At 48.5% G+C, this 17270-nt stretch overlaps 1 protein-coding gene across 1 annotated transcript in view; it reads left to right on the top strand.

Annotated features, from left to right (window-relative positions):
• The first annotated feature begins 9748 nt into the window (after positions 1 to 9748).
• PARP1 (poly(ADP-ribose) polymerase 1) overlaps positions 9749 to 17270 on the top strand; it is a 32513-nt gene continuing 24991 nt past the window's right edge. Inside the window, exons 1-4 of the mRNA XM_056486213.1 lie at positions 9749 to 9917; positions 13515 to 13677; positions 14188 to 14306; positions 15049 to 15263. Of these exons, the coding sequence (XP_056342188.1) occupies positions 9798 to 9917; positions 13515 to 13677; positions 14188 to 14306; positions 15049 to 15263 (617 nt within the window). The 5' untranslated portion in view covers positions 9749 to 9797. The remainder of the gene's footprint in view (positions 9918 to 13514; positions 13678 to 14187; positions 14307 to 15048; positions 15264 to 17270) is intronic.

Below are 17270 nucleotides of genomic sequence, written 5' to 3'. Positions count from 1 at the left end.
AGCCACAATGCCACCTTTCTGCAAGGGCTTGCTGGCTTTAGCTATGAAAAGGGAGGGGGTGAAGCACTTTGCACACATCTTTGTCAGGCTCCACCACAGTGCGTATGCTGAGCTGGAAAATTGAGGCATCTACCCCTGCTTGCATTCACTGAACCTGCTGGACATTTTGCCATGCACAGTAGTGTGAAGAGGATCTCATGATGATTCTCTTTCTTAAAAACTGGTTTTACAGAATGATGGACAGCCTCAAATTCCATTAAGCTCAATGTATGTGCTCAGCTACTGATAGGATTTGGTCTCTAGGCTCATATGTGCTTTATGTCTCTTTCTCCTTGGTGGCATATCAAATGCCATATTACCCCCTCAATTCTTCATCAGGAACACAAGAATTGCTGCTTCATAGGAAAAAAACAATAATAATGAAAAATGTGGAAATAATTACTTTTTTTCCCATGTGCTGCTAACAGGCTTCATAACAGAGTCACAGGCTGGGGTGAATGGGAAGGGACCACTGCTGGCCTCTGCTCAAATCTAGCCCAGCAAAAGCAGGATGTCAGGGCCTCATTCAGCTGAACTTTGAATTATCTCCAAGGATGGAGAGCCTCTCTGTTCAATTGCTTGATCACACTCATGATAGTCCTTTTTTCCTCCTGTCAAAACCACAACCTCTTTTTTGTTTCAAGTCTATTGCCTTTTATCCTTCTGCTGTACACCTCTCCAAAGAGTCTGGCTCCATCTTCTCTAAACACTCCCAATTAACAGAGTTTGTGCCACATGAAAAAAGATGGGCAGAGTCGCAGGATGCATATCCAGACTGAGACTTCAGACATTATGACTCCAGCTGGGCTAGTCTGAGCTGGTGGCTCAGATGATTGGTTCACTGAGGATCAAAAATGCCCCAAAATCCTGTTTGATCTGAGAGTCAAGCACTGCTCACAGCTCTGCACAGATCAAGGAATTCAGACCAGATTTGTCACTAGGAGGAGCCAAAGGAAAACCTCTCCTAACAAGTTTCCAAATCATTTATCCAAATTTCTTTTGAAAAACCCTGTAAGTGCCCCAACACTCTGTGGTGGTCAGGTCTGAGATGTCCCTTTGTCCTTCCATTTGATATGAGATGTTAAGTGCCAAGCCCCTCAGGAGTGCAGATCCCCTTTAAAATCGGCAGGTGTGGTTAGTCAAAGCCACATCCAGAGTAAAAGGCTGCAATTCTGTCTCTGTGCTCAGACTTCAAGGGCAGCTCTGAATTTGGCTGCCTGCACTGGTCACCTGATGGCAATGGCAGTAATGTGGGATCAGGAGAGTGATGTCTGTGGAACAGGAAACCCCAAGGAGCTGTGAGTAAGAGGTCTGTTGGGAACTGTGCTCGCCAGGATCTCGAGAGCTGCAGCCAGTGCTCACACTTTGGGTGCTAGAGCCACCTTGGTGAGCAGTGTGTCGTGCAAAGCTAGGAGGGAAATAAGTGCTGCCTGTCAGGTTTAAGGATCCAACAGACTTGTCAAGTGCATGTTTGACTCCAGACAGGCAGAGAAACTCATGCACTTGAGTGAACTCAGTGCTGCATCAGGACTAGGGCAGGCTGTTTCAGCAGCAGGGCCAGGAAGCTCTGACCTCTGAGGTGTCAGGAGGCCAAAAATTGAGATGCAGCATGAAAGCTGTGCTATATCAAAGCTGGTAGAAACCAAAGTGCTGCTACACAATTATTTTCCTTTTTTTTTTTTTTTTTTTCTACTTTGTCTTGAGAAGCAGACAGTGTCATACTCTGGCCTATTTTGATTCCTGGGGACATGAATAGAAATATTACTCATGATAATTCATTAACACTAGTTGCAGAATGACTAAGCTAAACAGGATTTTCCTTTGGGAGGACCACAACTATTTCATGCCCTAGATAATTGATTTTTATATGCTTTCCCTTGGCTAGGAAATGCAAGTTCCTTGCTACACATTCCCTGCTGGTTTTGGTCGCTGAATTCTTGATGTTTAAAAAGGAGATAATGAAAGTTATCACATCCCATTTATTCCTAGAAACTCTCAGTTCAGTGGGGGGTCTGAGCATTTCTTGCCATCAGCAGTAACAATAATGGGTCTCACTTAATGAGCAGCCTCTGAGATAGGCATGCACAGGACAACAAATTAGCAGCTACATGTGCAGCCTTGAGAGAGGGAAGACCACAGGACTCCAGGATCTCTCCCAGAGGTCATTGATTTGCTGGTCCTTTAGCAAGACTGATGGTTGCTGGTTCCTGCAGTTAGCTGATGCTGTGAAGGAGGACAGCTCTTCCCAAAAGCAGTTTGTGAAATGTAACTGCAGCCCATGGGATCAGCAGAGGAGAATGAGAATAGCAATGAGGCCTTGGCCAGAGCTGACCCTGGGGCAGGTGAGAATAACCCCCTTATCCAGGCAGAGCTAAAGCAGGGATGAGACAGCTCCTGTAGACCTGGTGAGCAAACCTGGAGCCTTTGCTTTAGGAAATGCTGAAGGTGGTTTCCCTGCCAAGGAAGGCAAGAGCTGCTTGTCCTCTGCATCACCCTCCACAGCACTGGAGCACAGCCAGCAGTGCTGGGGGGAGTCAGGGGCATTTAAGCTCCCTGTACCTCACTGAAAGTTGATTGTATCTAAAATTAGCTGCCAGCAGCTGAATGTGTGCTAAGCCCTCCCCAGGTGGGTATCAGGTCTCAGTCTCACAGGCAGGGATGTTCCAGCCCCCAGCACTCCTGGCACAGCAGCTCTGGCTGCTCTCAGCAGAGAGGTGCATCCCCTACCACCCCCAAGGGGAGGTCAGTGTGCCCAGAAATAAGATGTGTTAGTGGCAGCACTGGCCTTGTGCTGCCCTTGTGCAGTTTCTTCTCTGGGTGGAAAGAGGACTCCAGTTTCCAGCACTGCTAATCCTCTGTAAAGTTCACTTGGTAGCTGGAGAGACTGCTGCAGCTTTGCTGAAAACAAACATCTTCCTCTGAAATGTGTTGCCTTTGGCCAGGCTGATGTGTTTATCAAGCAGCCACTTTCATCATTGCTTGCTTTATTTTATGCCATCTATTACCAGTGCCCTGTCTGCTTTTGCTCTGTGGTGTGTTTTATGCACTCTCTGCCTACAAACTGTGCAAATACAGTTAATCCAATTGTAGCTGGGTTGCTGTAATTACAGCAAGACTGGAGTGTGGGTCCTTGGTGTTGACATTGTTCTCCAGGAAGAGGAGAGCAGACCCAGGGCTCCTGGGTTTTGCTGCCAGCCTTCCCTCTCTGTGCCATCCATTGTATAAACAGGGTCTTTAGAATTAGAAACCTGAGTAAATGAGAGCTACCTCCATTAGGGACTGAATATTTTGCATATTTGTGAATTCATCAGATGCCCTGAAAAACTGTATTTTTATTAGGACAAAGAAACAAATTACCCTTTAATCAGGATATCCCCTTACAGTAATTAGTCACAAAGGAAAACTAAGATTCCCTGTCATGAATATACAATTAAAAAGAAGACTGCCAGTATCAAATCCACACTCAGAGATACTTATTGTCATGAAGTTTTGTGATTGTAATAGAGCTGAGAAATACTTCAGAAATCAAATTTTATTAGATAAGTGGTCAGTGCTCCTCATTATGGCATTTACAAGCAGTTCAGAGTTTTTTGAAAGTGATGGGTTACAGAAGAGCTAGATGGATTTTTTTTTTGCAAATTATGACTCATTTAAAAATATACAGTACTTCCAAATAGTGCAACCACTGCTGAGCTCTTAGTTAAACCCAGAGGTCTATAGGCAAGAAGTACCTTGCAGATTTTTGGCAATTGGGGAAGGAGGGCATTCACAGCTTCTGGGGCTGGACACATTTCTGTCTGAAGGCAGCTGAGAATGAGAGAGCCTGTAAGGAGAGTGATGAGGACAGGACTGCCCAGTGTAACAGGAAACCTTCTCATCAAGAGGCCAGGGAGATGAATTATGGGGTAGTGTAGCCTCCACTGTCACCACTCACTTGTTGCACTTAATGAATTACTGGAATCAGTCACATAATGGATGCTCAACGACCAGAAAAAAAGTCCTGCTGCTCACCTGGGCAGAGATGCAGAGCAGCCAAACAAATGCCTCAGGCCTTTGCCTGACAAAAGGAGCCAGTGTGGGCACAAGCAAAGTCAAGACTGATTTCAGCTGTGCCAGGAAAGCAAGGTTGCAGCTGTCTGTGTCCATCAAGATCAGACTGGATTTAGATTTTGAATAAATTATGGGGACTAGCTGGGTCCCTAACAGGACATATTTCAATTCCCTGTGCAGTTTCACTGCTCTTTAACAGAATGCTGTAAGAAATCCCCATTTCAAAGGTGGGTTTGTTTCAGAGGCTGTGGTATCTCTGCAGAGGATCTGTACTGCCTCAGCATTGCACAGAGCACCACAGGACAGCAGAAATGTCATTTTCTTCTCTACCCCAATAGCGCAATGCTACTGAGAGTTTCACTGGCTACTCTGTCCCTTTTAGCCCTCTGGCTTTTCTTTATTCATTTTCAAAGACCCAGAGTGGGAACCATATGCAGACTCTCCAGTGGTATCTTGTGCTGCCCAATATGTATTTTGGCAGCTGTTCTGGGCCAGAGGATCCCCAGACTGCTGGCACAGGTAGGGCAGGTGTCTGACACCACAGGGATGTGGCTATCTGCCCTGGAGTGCTCTAGTCAGGAGTCACAGCTTGGCTCCAAGCCTGTGTGGAGACAACATGTATTTGGGATTACAACTTCAGATGGGGAAGCTGCCATCCTTAATTAATCTGCTCCATAAGGGTGTATTTTGGGATTGGCACACACAGATCTCTGAGCATGAACTTTCCAAATCTCTCTCTTTGTTTCTGTTCCTGAATATTTGCAGTTCAAGAAAACTAAAATTGGAGTTGGAAAAGCCTCCTTCCTTTGGCAGCAGAGCCTTTGACAAGTGGCATCCACACAGGCAGGATGATTAACAGCCCCACTGCACTACAAAGGGGAAAGAGAGTGCTTGGGGACACAGGTGGGAGAACGAGCTAATGGGCAGCATCCACACTAAAAAGGCAGCCAGGTAGCCCATGAGGGAGTTTGCCATCATTTCTCATTAATTCCTCCAAAGGCTGACTGAATGGCTGTGGGACTTGCTCAGGATTTTGGAGACTCTGGTTTTTCCTTGGGCATTATTTCTTTTTCTTGTTGGCAGGTAGGAGAAATCAAGAATGGACCACAGCTGCCCATTCAGCAAGTGCTCCTCTCTCCAGCTCACTGGGATGAGCATTTCAAATGAAGGACCCATGGGGAGACTGAAGATCCCCCTGTTATGTTATTGTCACCATAAACTAGGTATGGACTTTATCTCCAAAGCTCACAGTTTCATGTCCTTTTTAACTTGTGCAGTTGGGAGAACTCTAAGCAATTCCTTTCAGCATTACTTTGCCACAACATCTGCCTTTGGCTATAGATTCTAGTTTAATTAACCTGCCATGGAAACAAATTTCCTTTTGCTCTTTTTTAATTTCCCACTCTCTAATTTCATCACATAGTGATTTGTGTCTTGGTTGCCACATGGGGACAGTAAAACAGGGATAATGGCATGGTCTTTCCTACATGGGGATAATGTCAGGGTGAATAACCTCAAAGCCTGGCAAGCACCCAAGTACTAACTGTGGCAGGTACTGCGGCTACACTTAGCTCTGCCACTGGCTTTGGAATATTATCTTCCCCAGACTCAGGATATGTAGTCACACCACTGGATTTACTGAGAAAAGGCTACTCAGTCATGTTCCCAGGCAGCCTGAAATGTTTTTTCTCCTCTATCAAACCCTCCTCCCTTGCCTCTTCCTATATCTACTTTCCTGGGCATCTGGAAAGCTGAAACAGCAGGTTTATTTAAAGGACCTTTCTAAGGAACAGAGGAACCATCAGAGCTGCTTCACAGAGAGCTCTGTGCTGGTCTGTAATGCAAAATTATTTAGGGGGACTGAGAAAGAGGCCAGGTCTGGGCACCAAAACTTCACCTCTGCCCTGCAGAAACACTCTAAATTCAGCCAAAGAGATTGCATATATTAATGACCATTCAGGAGAGAGGAGCCATGGGAAGTCATTAAGTTCTTCAAAACATACCTTAGAACCCTCAGACAGGATGATAAGCCCTCTGATTTGTTCCATGGAAAGAAAAGACAGAAGATGCTCAGTTAGATGGTGGGTGCACGATCTCACATCCCTTTCCCACTGGTGTAGTCTCAGGGATGTCAAGGGGATAATCACTTGCACAAGGAAGAAGGCACAGCTGAGTCTCAGCAGGGGCTGCCTGGATGCAAACAGGGTCATCCCAGCCACACTGGTTATGTGCAGTGGCATGAAAAAAGTGGGTCATCAATTCAGACAGGATAACCTAGCACTGAAGAGGGTTTTGTTACAAAACCCTTGAGCTATCTGATATCAAAGATCAGATAAAATCTCCTGCAGCATCAAATCCAGGCTTGAGCAAGAAGAGTTCTGACTCCCTTATGGGCTGTAAGTGATCATGTTCCCTGTATATGTCCAGCATTTTCTCACCCTTTCTGAGATGCTTAGCAGGGTGGAAATCTTGCAGGGAGACATCTCAAGCATGTGTCAGAAATGGGGTCCAAAGAAAGTCTGGAAGATTTAGTGCTCAGAGTTCTGTCAGCACAATTTGAAGGGAAGCATTTGGTCCTGTGACACCAGAGAGATAATTTGTGTCTTCCAGGAGTTTGACCTACTTCCCTCTGCTTTTTAGAGGAATCGAACACAAAATGGCCCAAAAAAGAAAATATAATTCTTTGTGGTGCCCTGAAGCCACAAGCCAGGCACCTGAATGCTTGACACTGAATTTCCCAGCCTGAGACACTCAAAACTGCCAGAGTTGGGGTTTCTTGGGCCATTCTTTTCTTCTTTACTGTTTCTGTGCAGTTTGTCTCTGGAGAACAGAAATTGCTGAGGGCATCCTAGAGGTGAGATTGCAGAAACAGGGGCTTTAAGAAAATTCCAAACATCCTGACATTTATGACGAAGCCTGCAAATCAGACATTTTGAATACACCCCCTTCCTCACCTACACTCCTGTTGTAGCACAGTGAGTTACAGGATCCCATATGGGAGCCCTTGGGCATGTGTGGGAAATGGGTTGGTTCTCCTGGGAAGCACCACATTGTAAGGACACAGCCAGTTTGGCATCTCAGTGTCATTATATGGAGATAATCAGAACACCTCTAAGGATAGCCATGAGCTCTACTCTACTAACAGAGAGGAAAAACAAACCATTGGGCTCACATGTTGGTGCAGCACTTGTCCTCCAACAGGATCCCAAAGCCATCAGTCCCACAGAGATGGGAATGTTGTTAGAAAGGGATGTGAGGGATCATGAAGATCTTTCCCTCTTTAACTGCCCTTGCTCCTGCTGCATGCAGGCTCTGGCAAAACCCAGCAGCCAAATATGAGTGCTCTTGAAATCCTGTATTTACTTAAAGGGATGATTACCCAGAAAAGTGGCCTTGCAGATGCCACTTCTCTCAGCTCCTGCCAAAGCATTCCCTGTTCTGTAACAAAACTTGGTATCCTCAGTGCTGTTTGTGTTAGCACTGCTCTCCCACTGCCCCAGGAGAGAGGAAGGGATGTACTGTGATCCACATGTCACCCTTGGGAAGACAGAGAGCAAGGCAGCTCTGTTGAGATCAATAGATTTATGGAAGGGACTAATATGATTTGACAACTCTTGACACCACAAATCAGGATGACACTTTGCCTACAGAGGAAATTACACTGCAATAAGAAGAACCATAACAATGTAATTCCTGCCATTTAGACGTAACGGTTTCAAAGCAACACACTGACTGTAGCCAAACTCCTTTGGAACTCTCAAGGTAAAGTGCCCAGAGCTTTGAGCCTGATCCTTTCAAGCAGAACCACCTACCCCTTTCAAAAAACAAAAACCCACTAAACCCCATTTGGAACTAGTATTAATGTAGTATGTTTTCACAACTGAAAAAACAAAGGTTAAGCTTAAGCTTAGAACAGCCATTTGTTACAGTCACTTTCTTTGCTTGTTTTCATGCTTGCAAGCCTGTGAATGTCTGTGTACAGCTCTTCATGACATTTTACAGATCCTCTGCAAGTGTCTAGGCTGCAAGCTGCAGAGCAGCATTTTGGTGTTTGGACAGGGCTGCCTTTCTTAGCAGAGAAAGTGGCCCCAGCCAGAGGAAACACCAACAAGCAGTTATTTCTCTTGCTCAAACACTATAAATAAATAATGTATAAACAAAAGAGGTTTTTCAGAGAAACTGGACAAATTCTTGGAAGAAAAAATCCCCTGGGATGATGGCATGCAGGAAATCCCTGAGCCACAAATCTTGTGAGGCTGGGAAATATTTGGAAGATCAAGCAGTGCTTGTTTGGCCTTTCTTATGTCAGCCTCTGGCAGAGGCAGGATCAGGGTTAAACAGGCCATTGACTACACTTAGATAACTCTTCCAAGTCAACCCTTAATTGTTATTTGCTTTCTCTTGGATGCCCTTGGATGGAGCAGGGTGGTAGCAGTTTTGTTGAACTGGGTGAATAACACTCCACACCTCTCTGCTGGACATCCTCAAACAGGGCAAACCCCTTGGCAAATGTGTCAGGAAGCACCAGGTCAGTCACATGAATTCTTCTGGGATTTCTCCTCATTTTCCCCAGGGTGGGGCCAAATGCACTGATCTGCCTCTGAACCACTGATGTCTGGGCCAGGAGCTCCTGGAAGAAGTAACCAGCAAGAGCAAAGGTTCCGCTGTGTGGGGCAGCTGGCTTTCTGTGTGTTCGCAGCACCATCTAGTGCTTCCTAGAGATTTCTTGTCCTCCTTCCCCGCATCCTCAGCGATGTACCCGGGACCCATCCTCTCCTCCCGGGCTGTTGGGGGCTCGCTGTGATGGCAAACCCCAAACCCTGCCTTTGTTCCCAGCACACGCGTGACAGCCGGGAGAAGGGCAGCACAGGATAAAAGGGGGGTCAACATCTCAGGTGTGCACCTCTGAGTGGCACCTGCGAGCTGCCTGAAGCCCATCCGGGCTGCACATCCTGCCCCAGTGGAACCCTGTTCTCAGAATCTCTATAAAACAAATACTCGGCTACAGTCTGGAGTAACTTCAGAGCTCTCCTTTCCTCCAGGGAAGCTGCAGAGCCAATGCCCTCTGCTGATAATCATCTACTCCAGATTTTTATCGAAGGGCTCTTCTTTGATTTTGTCAGTAGTCCCAGGGGCTGGAGGGAACAGAATCACAGAACTGGGAGGGTTGGCAGGGATCTCCGGAGATCTGGAGCAGGTGACACAGGAACGTGTCCAGTGGGATCTGACTATCTCCAGAGAGGGACTCAAGGACCTCCCCGAGCAGCTGTTCCAGTGCTCTGCCACCCTCATGTGAAGAAGTTGTTCCTCATGTTGGGATGGAACTTCTCACGTTTTGGTGTACGGCCATCGCTCCTCGTCCTGTGGCCGGTCTGGAAGTGGCATCACGAGGCCGGTATTTGCTTGCGGGAGAGCTGCTGAGCTCGGGTTCTCCCCAGACGCGGGATCCCGCTCTGTGTGGGGAACGGGACAGGGATGCCGGGGGACGCGGGGCGGTGGCGGGACTCGAACCCGCGGCCACGGCCGCCCCCCGCTGAGGCGCGGCGCAGGCGCCAGGCGCGCGCAGCCGATCCCCGAGCGGCGGATCGGGCCGGCCGGCGGGCGGGGGCGCGCGCTCGGCGCTCGGCTGGCGCGGCCGCGGGCGGGGCGCGGCGGGCGCGCGGCGCGGCGCGGGGCGGGGGCGCGGCGGGGCGGCGGGAGCGGCGGCGATGGCGGAGGAGGCGGAGAAGCTGTACCGGGCCGAGTATGCCAAGAGCGGCCGCGCCTCCTGCAAGAAGTGCGGCGAGAGCATCGCCAAGGACTCGCTGCGCCTGGCGCTCATGGTGCAGGTACCGCGTGGCGGGGCCGCCGCGGGCGGGGGGCGGGCCGGTCCGCTCGGTACCGCCGGCGGCGGGGCTAGCCCGCGGCTCCGCTCGCTGCACCGTGCGCCGGAGCCGCTCGGCCGCGCCTTTCGCTACTGCGGGGGCGAGCGCAGCCTATTTTTAGCAGAGCCGCCTGCGCTCGGTGCCGTGTCCGCACAGCGCCGGTGCCCGGGGCAGCCCTGCCCGCAGCGCTCCCGGGCGGGGGAGCCGCTTCCCCCGCTCCCCCCGCTCCCCCCGCTGCAGGGACGCTGGGGCCGAGCGGTGCGGAGGTCGCCGTGCGGGGCGGGGGGCGCGCACACGGCGCTTTGTTGCCGTCCGGCGGGCGAGGCGAGCTCCGCGCATCGGCTTTTCCCTACCCCGGGAAGCGAGTGCGCTCGCAGCGCTCGGTCCGGGGACGAGGAGTCCGCGCTCGGGGCATGCTTTAAATACGAGACAGAGGAACTGCGGCCCGAAAGCTGCGAGAGGTGTGGGGCAGCCCCGGGATGGTCCCGCAGAGCTGCTGGCACATGGCAGCGTGCAGCAGCTGAACCGCGGTTGGCGAGCGAAGGCACCGTTCGCTCTGCGCCGCCCTCATGCTGTTATTATTTGTCTTCTGGGGAAGAGACTGCTCCGCTTCCTTTGGGAAGGAAGGGAAAAGCCCGGTCCTGTGCTGGGGGGCTGAGAGCTGTGCGCGGACCCGCATCCCTCCCGGATGCGGGGCAGTCGCTGCTGGCAGGGGAGGGGGTGCTCTGTCCCTCTGTCCCCGCTGGCTGCATCGGGGCAGAGGGGAGGGGGCGCCTGCAGCGTGCTGGGGGCGGGCTGAGCTTGGGGGTGTTGCTGTGAAAGGTAAGCAAAGGCAAGCGTGTGTCTGCGGAAGGCGAGCAAGGACGTGGCGGCGCAGAGCCCTGCGGATGGATGGATGGATGGATGGGTGGATGGATGGACCGAGGGATGCTGGGCACGGCTAGCCGGGGTTGGAGGCAAAGCTGCTGCCCCGGAGGGGAAATTCCTGCCTGTGCCTTTGTTGCCCAGAGCCTCCTTGCCCTGGGAAAGATGCGGGACCATGCGGTGCCGAGCTGCAGCGTTTGCTCGCACGTGTTTGTGCTGCCTCTCCTTTTGTCTGCCCGGCTGCTCTCAGCCGCTGCTGGAGCTGCTCCTCCTCCCCTGCTCCGACTTCCTCACGTTTGTTACCCCTTCCTGTCTTGCCCGGCACTTGAGGCTGATGCGAGGCAGGGTGCCCTTCATCAGCACGGGGACAGGGGTTGTGTTCTGGTTCTCCAGGGTTTGGTTTATGGAGTGAGCTCCTGGGGACCATGACATTCCTCACAGAGCCGCTGCATTTCATTGCCAGACATCTCTGCAGAACTGCCAGTCCTACACCAAGCGCTTGTATTTCATTTATTTTCCCCACAACCTCTTGTATTTGCTTGCTCTTTCCTCTGCCCTCTGCTAGTTCTCGTACCAGCAGAGCACCCTGCTGCTGAGCATCCCACTGTAAATGCTTGAATTTCACCAGAGCACGAGGGTCCCTTGCTTTTTCCTGGGGAAATCCCCTGCAGAGCAGCCTCTGTGTCAGCGTCAGGGCATCGAGCTCTTCTGCAAATTGTGCTGAAGATGTTAAAGGGAGACACAGACCAAGGCCTTACTCGTGTCTGCTGTAACCTCCCTTTTGTTGTGGTTCCTCAAGTGAAGAGCTCTGAGTGACAGTGGGATTCTGGGTGCTTGGCACAGGACAGGCACCCAGGCGCTGCAGGACCAGCACGGCTTTGCATTTTGCTTCCAGCTGGAACTGAGCAGTTTCTGTTATCTGAATGTGCACTATGAAAGTAAATCAGTCTCTTTTTTCCTTAGTTTGTTTAGGAAACTATGGTCTAGAGATAGGTGAGCTGAGAGAAGTTGTGTAAACAAGGCCCAGCTTGCCTAGAGGTTTCATTTTCCACTCAAAGAAAAGAATCTGAAACTCCATGTTGAGGAGATTACTCACTGCTTGTATGGTTGTCTTAAAGACTGAGCCAGCTCTGCTCTCTCTTGTGCACCCCAGTGCCCTGTCCCTCAAAGCCTTTGTGCTGGGAGCAGCCCTGAGGAGTCCTAGAAAACTCTAGATACAAACCCAGAGGTGTCCAAGTTGCAGTGCCAAAATTGCATGTGACTTACAGACACCTTGAGAGCAACTGCAGGGTATCCAATCCTGGCTTGTGGAAAGAGTCCATCTGCAAATAAAAGTGTCCTCTTACAGTTTGGGTAGATGATTGGTTGTAGTTTGGGCTCCCAGCTCTCCTGGTTCCATGTTGTGTTCTTTTAAGCCCTTTCCTTTTCCTTCCTGCTTGTGCACAAAGTCCTGCTGTTGTTTTTGGCTTGGGGATCTCCCTCCTGTTAGTGAATGACACATGGGAGGCTTTCCTAGGTGGTGAGTTCTTTATCATCAGTAATAATAGTTATACAGCCTGAGTATTATTAGTACAGCTGTTGTTTGTGTGTGTTGTTTGGAGCCAAACCACTGTAAGGTTACTTTGCCTGTGGGTAACTGGAGCAATGCCAGGATGGTACCTACTGTGTCTGAGTTTTTAACAGGTGGAGCACTTGCAGAACAAGTGCTTGGTGTGGGGCAGGACACTCTGGAGCTGCACTTCAAGGAGAGTTTGGGTGATGCTTCTGTCCTGATCACAGGATCATGGAATAGTTTGGTCTGAAAGGGACCCTGAAGATCGTCCCATTCCAACCCTCTGCCATGGGCAGGGATGTCCCCCACCAGTTCAGGTTGTGTGGAGCCTGATCCAACCTGGCCTTAAACACTTCCAGGGATGGGGCAGCCACAGCTTCTCTGGAAACTTTTCCTAGTGCCTCACCACCCTATCACTATAAGCCCTTGTGAATCCCTCTCTAGCTTTCTTGTAGGCCCACTTCAGGTATTGGAAAGTGCTATAAGAGATCCCTGGAGCCTTCTCCAGGCTGAACATCCCAAAATCTCTCAGCCTGTCTTCACAGGAGAGGTTCTTCAACCCTCTGATCATCCTGATAGCCTGCTGTCGACCTCTGATGCAGAACTTTGATTGGGCTCTGGTGTTTCCCTTGCATTTTGTCTCTGCCTCCTGCAGGCCACTCAGGAATTTCCTCAGGCCACAATCCTTGGAGCTGCCCTTCTTATCTTGTGCCTGACATGAGTTCTCCAGGATATGGACAGTTTGCTTGTGTCTCTCAAAGGCAGTGAGGCCAGCAGCCTCTTGTGCTGCACAGTCTCACAGGGGCTGGTGCAGCCATGTTGAGGCTGTGACCTTTTTTTTTTTTTTTTTTTTTTTTTTTTTTTCAGTAAAACAGATGGGCTGAGCAGCAGGGTGATGAACTAGTTAAGCTAGCTAAATGCTCCTTCCATGTCTATCCCCTTTGGGAACGTCTTTCCAGCAGCTTGTCTGTCTTACTGGATTTTCTTCTTAGGCTTTGTCCTGATTAATATCCATCTCTTGATATTAAAAAAATGAAAAGAAGAAATCACGTGTGTTTACCCAGATACGCCTTTTTATCTTGGACTTTTTGTTTTGTTTTTCCCCTTGAATTGTTTCATCTTGGCCTAATGTGTTTTTTTGCTAGTCCCCCATGTTTGATGGCAAAGTCCCTCACTGGCACCACTACAGCTGCTTCTGGAAGCGGGCTCGAATTGTGTCCCACACAGACATTGATGGCTTCCCTGAGCTGCGGTGGGAAGATCAGGAGAAAATCAAGAAAGCCATTGAAACTGGAGGTCCTGGAGGAGGTAGGCAGAAGCCTCGTGGTGTTTGGAGGTTCAGCTGGAACTGTGCTCTCTTTTGTTGTGCTGTTATTATGGTGATTTGATGTCCAATTGCTTCAGCAAGTGATGTCAGGAGAGTTGTTGAGGTGTCTCCACGCTCCAGGGTTGGGATGCTGACAGTATCAAGCAGCATCTTAAATCAGTGAGGGGAAAAAGCCAAGGCAGTTGGCAGATATATTGAAAAACATTTCTTGTTACCACGATTGGAGTATTTAATTTTTAGTTCTTTAACATTAAGAGATGCTGTTGCACTATGTTTTTAATGGTACCTTCAGTTCAGTGCGTGGTTATGGTGGCGTTTTGGTGCTTTTGAGCACTGACTGCTTGTCTTGCTCTGTATTCAAAATCTGGACAAATGAGTGGCTGGAGCCCAAGAGGTTTATTAATGCAGACTGCTAACAATCTGGGACAGAGAATAAGAAAATAAGGGAATGTGTATTAAAGCTGAACTTCTGTATTTGCTTTGTTCTCCAGGAAAAGGAGGGGAACAGGAAGGAGGTGGTAAGGCTGAGAAGAGCCTAAATGACTTTGCTGCAGAATATGCCAAGTCTAACAGAAGTACTTGCAAAGGCTGTGAGCAGAAAATAGAAAAGGTGAAAAAGTTCTCCATCTCATGTTTTTTCTCACCAGTTTTAATTCAAACAGTGGCTTTTATAATTGCTTCCTGTCTGTCCTGCATATGGAAAGCACTTGCAGAGCTGCATTTCTGTGTCTGAGGAGCAGCTGTGTCCTGGACAGCTGACAATAGAGGCATCCCTTAGGCATGGTAGCCTGGGCTTCAAGCCTGGTGATCCCTCCTTTCACTTGGAGCAGTCTGGGAACGCTGCTCACCAGCATTTCTGTGCCAGGACAGCCACCACTGACTGCAGCTTTTCCTGCTTGTTGCTGCACTGCAAACCAGCTGTGTGTTGGACATCTGAAAAATAATTTGCAGTAAGACAGGGTAAGATCGTATTAGCATTGATTTGAGTGGTATTGGTTTGAGTGGTAGGGACATAAAGTTAATTTTGAGATGTGCCTTTATGAGGCTTGTTTGTTTGAGTTTTACTTGAGTAAAGCTTACTGGAAGTTGGAGAAAAGACAACAAGGTTATCCAGTTTGAATGGATTTTGTACAGAAAACTACCTTAAAAAGGTGACTTTTTCAACCTAGCAAGAGTAGATGAAAAAGTGGTGGAACTGTAGTGAAAGGCTCTGAACAAAAGTTGCTGACTTTGATAGAGGAACTGTTACTATTTTACGGGTTTTTAGGAGGTATCACTTGGTAACTTGTTAACATCCTGCTCCTTCCAGATTGGCCTAACAATTGCTCTTGTGTCCCTTCAATCTGCCTCAGGGCCAGATCCGGATTTCCAAGAAAATGGTGCATCCCGAGAAGCCTCAGCTGGGAATGATAGATAACTGGTACCACCCGGAGTGCTTTGTGAGCCGCCGGGCAGAGCTGGGCTTCCTCCCAGCCTACGGGGCCACACAGCTCCTGGGCTTCAGCATCCTGAAAGCTGAGGATAAAGAAACTCTGAAGAAGCAGCTCCCAGCTACCAAAAGCGAAGGGTAGGTTGTAGTGTAAGAAATTGTGTTGTCTAAAGGAGCCTTTGGCTTTAAATATGTCTATGGTAAATGTTGTGTGATGTTGTTTCTGTTAAGAATGTTGGTCATAGGAAGGTTTGGTCCTTCCTATTACCTCAGGTGGATGACAACAGACATTCCCTGTCCCTAGGAACATGTAGTCCAGTTGCCTTGAGGAAATGCAGAGACCTGCAGCTGTGACATGGAGGGCTGATGTAGGGCTTTCAACCATAGAATAATGCCTGCATAATACAAATGGGTAGTGGGCTCTGTGCCTCCTTGTGTGATACTGTTATCAGAGATGGTTTCTCTGCTCAAACCACTTGTTAGAGAATTGGTTTGACATGTTTTATCTATGAGCTGCTGATCTGTGACAGGCACTGAATCTGATAATGGTGTTTATTGGCCATGTAGTGCTTACACTTGGATGCTTTTGTTTGCTGAATCTTTCATAGTATGTCTAAAATTCCATTGCCTTGCATTGAGATTTTCAGTGGAGGCTCTTGACGTAGCTTGTACTGACAGAGAAGTGTTTCCAGGTGACTTGTTAGCTTGGTGAATCTTTCTTTGTTAATGAAGGCTTTTGCTACTTGTTCTTGAAATGACTTTGCCTGGAGTCATGCTTCATAACACAAACCAGTGTTGTATTGTCCCTGTGAAGGAAGGTATTCTGGATCCTACAAATAAGAAAGATCTTGTCATTGGAAAACATTGGGTTTCTCTGTGTACATTTTAGACTAAATTCAACTTTGCTTTTGTGAGGATTCACCATTAAAATGTCCAGTGAGGCTGATGTCTCTTCTGAGAAGCTGTGGCCATGTCAAATCTGTGCAGTCTTTGTATTGGCCCTTCAGGTGTGCAGCTGATGTGTGTGGTGTGCAGTTTCTTGGCAAGCCACTGCTCCAGAAGCATTTGGCAGTGGTGTGGGAGCTGTGGGGAGAGTCCTGCAGCACCCCAGGATGGGGGCTTTGGCCAGAGCCATGTCAGGTTCTGTTCTGTTCACCTCACTCAGCTAAACTGGTAGAGACCAAGAGGAGATGTGTGCATCTGTTGTGCAGTCTGCTGTCACTCCATGCAGGGATTTAACCTATGTATGCATTGCTTGGTGTAAGCAGAAGTGCAATATTTTAATGTACTTACAGGTTTTCAAGTAGTCCTTTGCTTTTTGTGCTGACATGTGGGTTCTGCTTTGTCCTAGAACAGTGAGTTTAATAGGGTTATTTGTAGTTTTCTCCCATGTCCTTAGCAAAGCTCTAGAGATTTGCCTGTGTAAGTGCTTCTCTTGTCTGTCCTGACTCTGCTTTTCTGGGCCACTTCTGGAATGCTATGCAAAATATGAAGGCTTTGTAAAGAAAGGCCATGAAGTAGTTTGCCAAGTCACTGTGTAAATAAAGGCCTAGAATTGCAGTGGAAAAAAGTTTGCACTGGTGATGTAGGGTAATGTGAACCAGGACCTCACGCCAGAAAAGCAGCAGGATGTCTCATCTTTCCTGCTTTCTAAGCACTTCTTGAACAAGCCCCTCAGCAGTGATGTTGCTGGCTGGCTCTTATGCTCCACTACCTTCTGCTCTTTGGGCTGTGCTTGAGCCAAGGGTGGTAAGGGTCACTTGGAAAAGTAGTTGTCTGTCAAACAAACTGAATGGGTGTGAGTGTAGATCAGCAGCATCAGTGGAGGGGCGTGGAGTGCAAACTATCTGGTGGTTTTGCTGCCAAGAAAGCACAGGAGTTATGATAAAGCCAGAGGAAGAGCACTCCAGAAACCTGAATGAGATGCAGTTATCTTGGATAATTCACCTAAATAAATTAACAACAAAAATTACAGCCTCTTGCAGAAATTATGTTAAAATGTCTGTTGCAAGCGAGATTCTCAAAATTATCTTTAAAGGTATTCCTGGTTATGTTGTTTTCAAATTATATCTTGACTCAGAAGTCTGTGCAGTTCAGAAGTGACACATCCAAATTCAGGTGCTGCTGCTGCATGTCCAGCCCATA

Source organism: Oenanthe melanoleuca, chromosome 3, assembly GCF_029582105.1.
Source record: "Oenanthe melanoleuca isolate GR-GAL-2019-014 chromosome 3, OMel1.0, whole genome shotgun sequence".
NCBI classification, from domain to species: Eukaryota; Metazoa; Chordata; class Aves; order Passeriformes; family Muscicapidae; genus Oenanthe; species Oenanthe melanoleuca.
Note: the sequence above shows the minus strand (reverse complement) of the source record. Positions and strands in the feature narration are given on the sequence as shown.